Raw genomic sequence first — 1,597 nt, forward strand, 5'->3', positions numbered from 1 at the left:
TTCCCTTTATTTTTTTGAGCAGTGTAGAAAGGTTACATCACAATCTGAAGCAGATTTTTCAGCATTGTTTTTCTTAGCAGGTGTCACTCTGGTATCAAACATCTAGAGCAGGGCTGAAAAGCTGCAGTTCCAACTTTGGCCATATCGAGACCACAAATGTCCTCAAAGGGACGGTTTTGRCAAAACATGTTGATAAAACTGCCCCTGTTGAAATGATATTAAAATTAATCAGAATGTGAATAATCTTTTCACATTTATGCAATGTGGCAGCATACTGATAAAAACTGCTTTGATTTCATTGKTAAGATAATATATAAGCCCACAACTGACAGCATATGGCGGGCTGGATTTGGCCCCCGGGCCTTCAGTTTGACACGTGATCTAAACTCTTATGGACCCGCTCAGAAAAATCACTCGGATGCTTTTGCTACTCTGCAGATCATTTTAAAGGCTCCATCTTAAAACGCCGTTAGCAGATCTAACCTTGCAGCAAGCGGGATAACAGTGAGCTAAACTTCACATGCAGCAGAAAGTCTAAAACACCAAGTAGGACATTTTGAGTTCAGAGCAACAGATTTCAAGCAGACTTACCCGCAAAGGTGGGCTTTTGGATCTGAATTTGCGCTCCAGCCAGGAGAGCGCACAGCAGCGCGAGGAGACATCTGAGCGTCTCCATGATTAAGCTGAAAACAAAATCAACCCGAAAACCCGATCATACGACTCTCCGGTACGTCCCCACAAAGCGACCAAACGCCGAACCTTCCCGACCCGGGATTCGGATTCCTTTTGCGCAGAATTAGGCCAACTTTTTTCGGAGACCGAGCGCTCCCCCCGCCGCAGTTTGTCCGGGGCGAAGAGCCAGAGCGCGCAGAGGAGGACCAGAGGAGCGCACGGTGTGACTGAGGGAGGAGACGGAGGAGGAGTTCCCAGGCTTTCCATGAGAAGGATGGCTGGGTGTGGATGCGCCAGAGCGCGCAGGGGGAGAAAAAGTTTGCACTTTCCTCAGAAATGAGCAAACTTCCTTAAATCTGCCAGACAGATTTTTCTGTAAAATCGTCCTTTATGCACATTTTGTCACTTGTAGAGCCACATAACAGAGATTTTAAGCAATTAATCAATTAATCGCACGATCAGTTCAAATTAGCTCGACAATTAAAATTTTGATTATTAATTTTTGAAGGGCAATTTTGTTTACAGAGACTTCACAAATCATTTTGTTTAAGGTTTTGTGTGTGTTTATTTTTGTTTATGTACTGTTTTGTGTCCTTTAMACAACTAAAGTCTACTGTTCTTTAATTAAAGMGGGCGAACTTGGATTACTATGCCATCATCRTTATATCTTACGAATTACTTGAAAATGGTTTCAAAAATAACAATATTATCGTTTATTGCAATAATTAGTGGGACAATTTATCATCCAATTTGATGTTATTATAGGACCAGTTTTGCTAATTACAAATATAAATCCTCCAACAAACAAATTTCCACAGAGACCTCTGACATGAAGTAATTGCTAAGAGTTATTCTGAGAACATTTCTTTTTYATTATTGTTTTCGTCAGGTTTTTGATCAGATTCCTTGAAAAACAACATATGTG

The 1,597-nt window shown here is 41.2% G+C and overlaps 1 protein-coding gene across 1 annotated transcript in view; it reads right to left on the minus strand.

Moving 5' to 3' along the window:
- Positions 1 to 889, minus strand: part of col6a1 (collagen, type VI, alpha 1) — a 36,707-nt gene extending 35,818 nt beyond the window's left edge. The window contains exon 1 of the mRNA XM_017309853.1: positions 584 to 889. Coding sequence (XP_017165342.1) covers positions 584 to 676 — 93 coding nt within the window. The 5' untranslated portion in view covers positions 677 to 889. The remainder of the gene's footprint in view (positions 1 to 583) is intronic.
- Between the last annotated feature and the right edge of the window lie 708 nt (positions 890 to 1,597).

This window comes from Poecilia reticulata, linkage group LG17, assembly GCF_000633615.1.
Source record: "Poecilia reticulata strain Guanapo linkage group LG17, Guppy_female_1.0+MT, whole genome shotgun sequence".
NCBI lineage: Eukaryota > Metazoa > Chordata > Actinopteri > Cyprinodontiformes > Poeciliidae > Poecilia > Poecilia reticulata.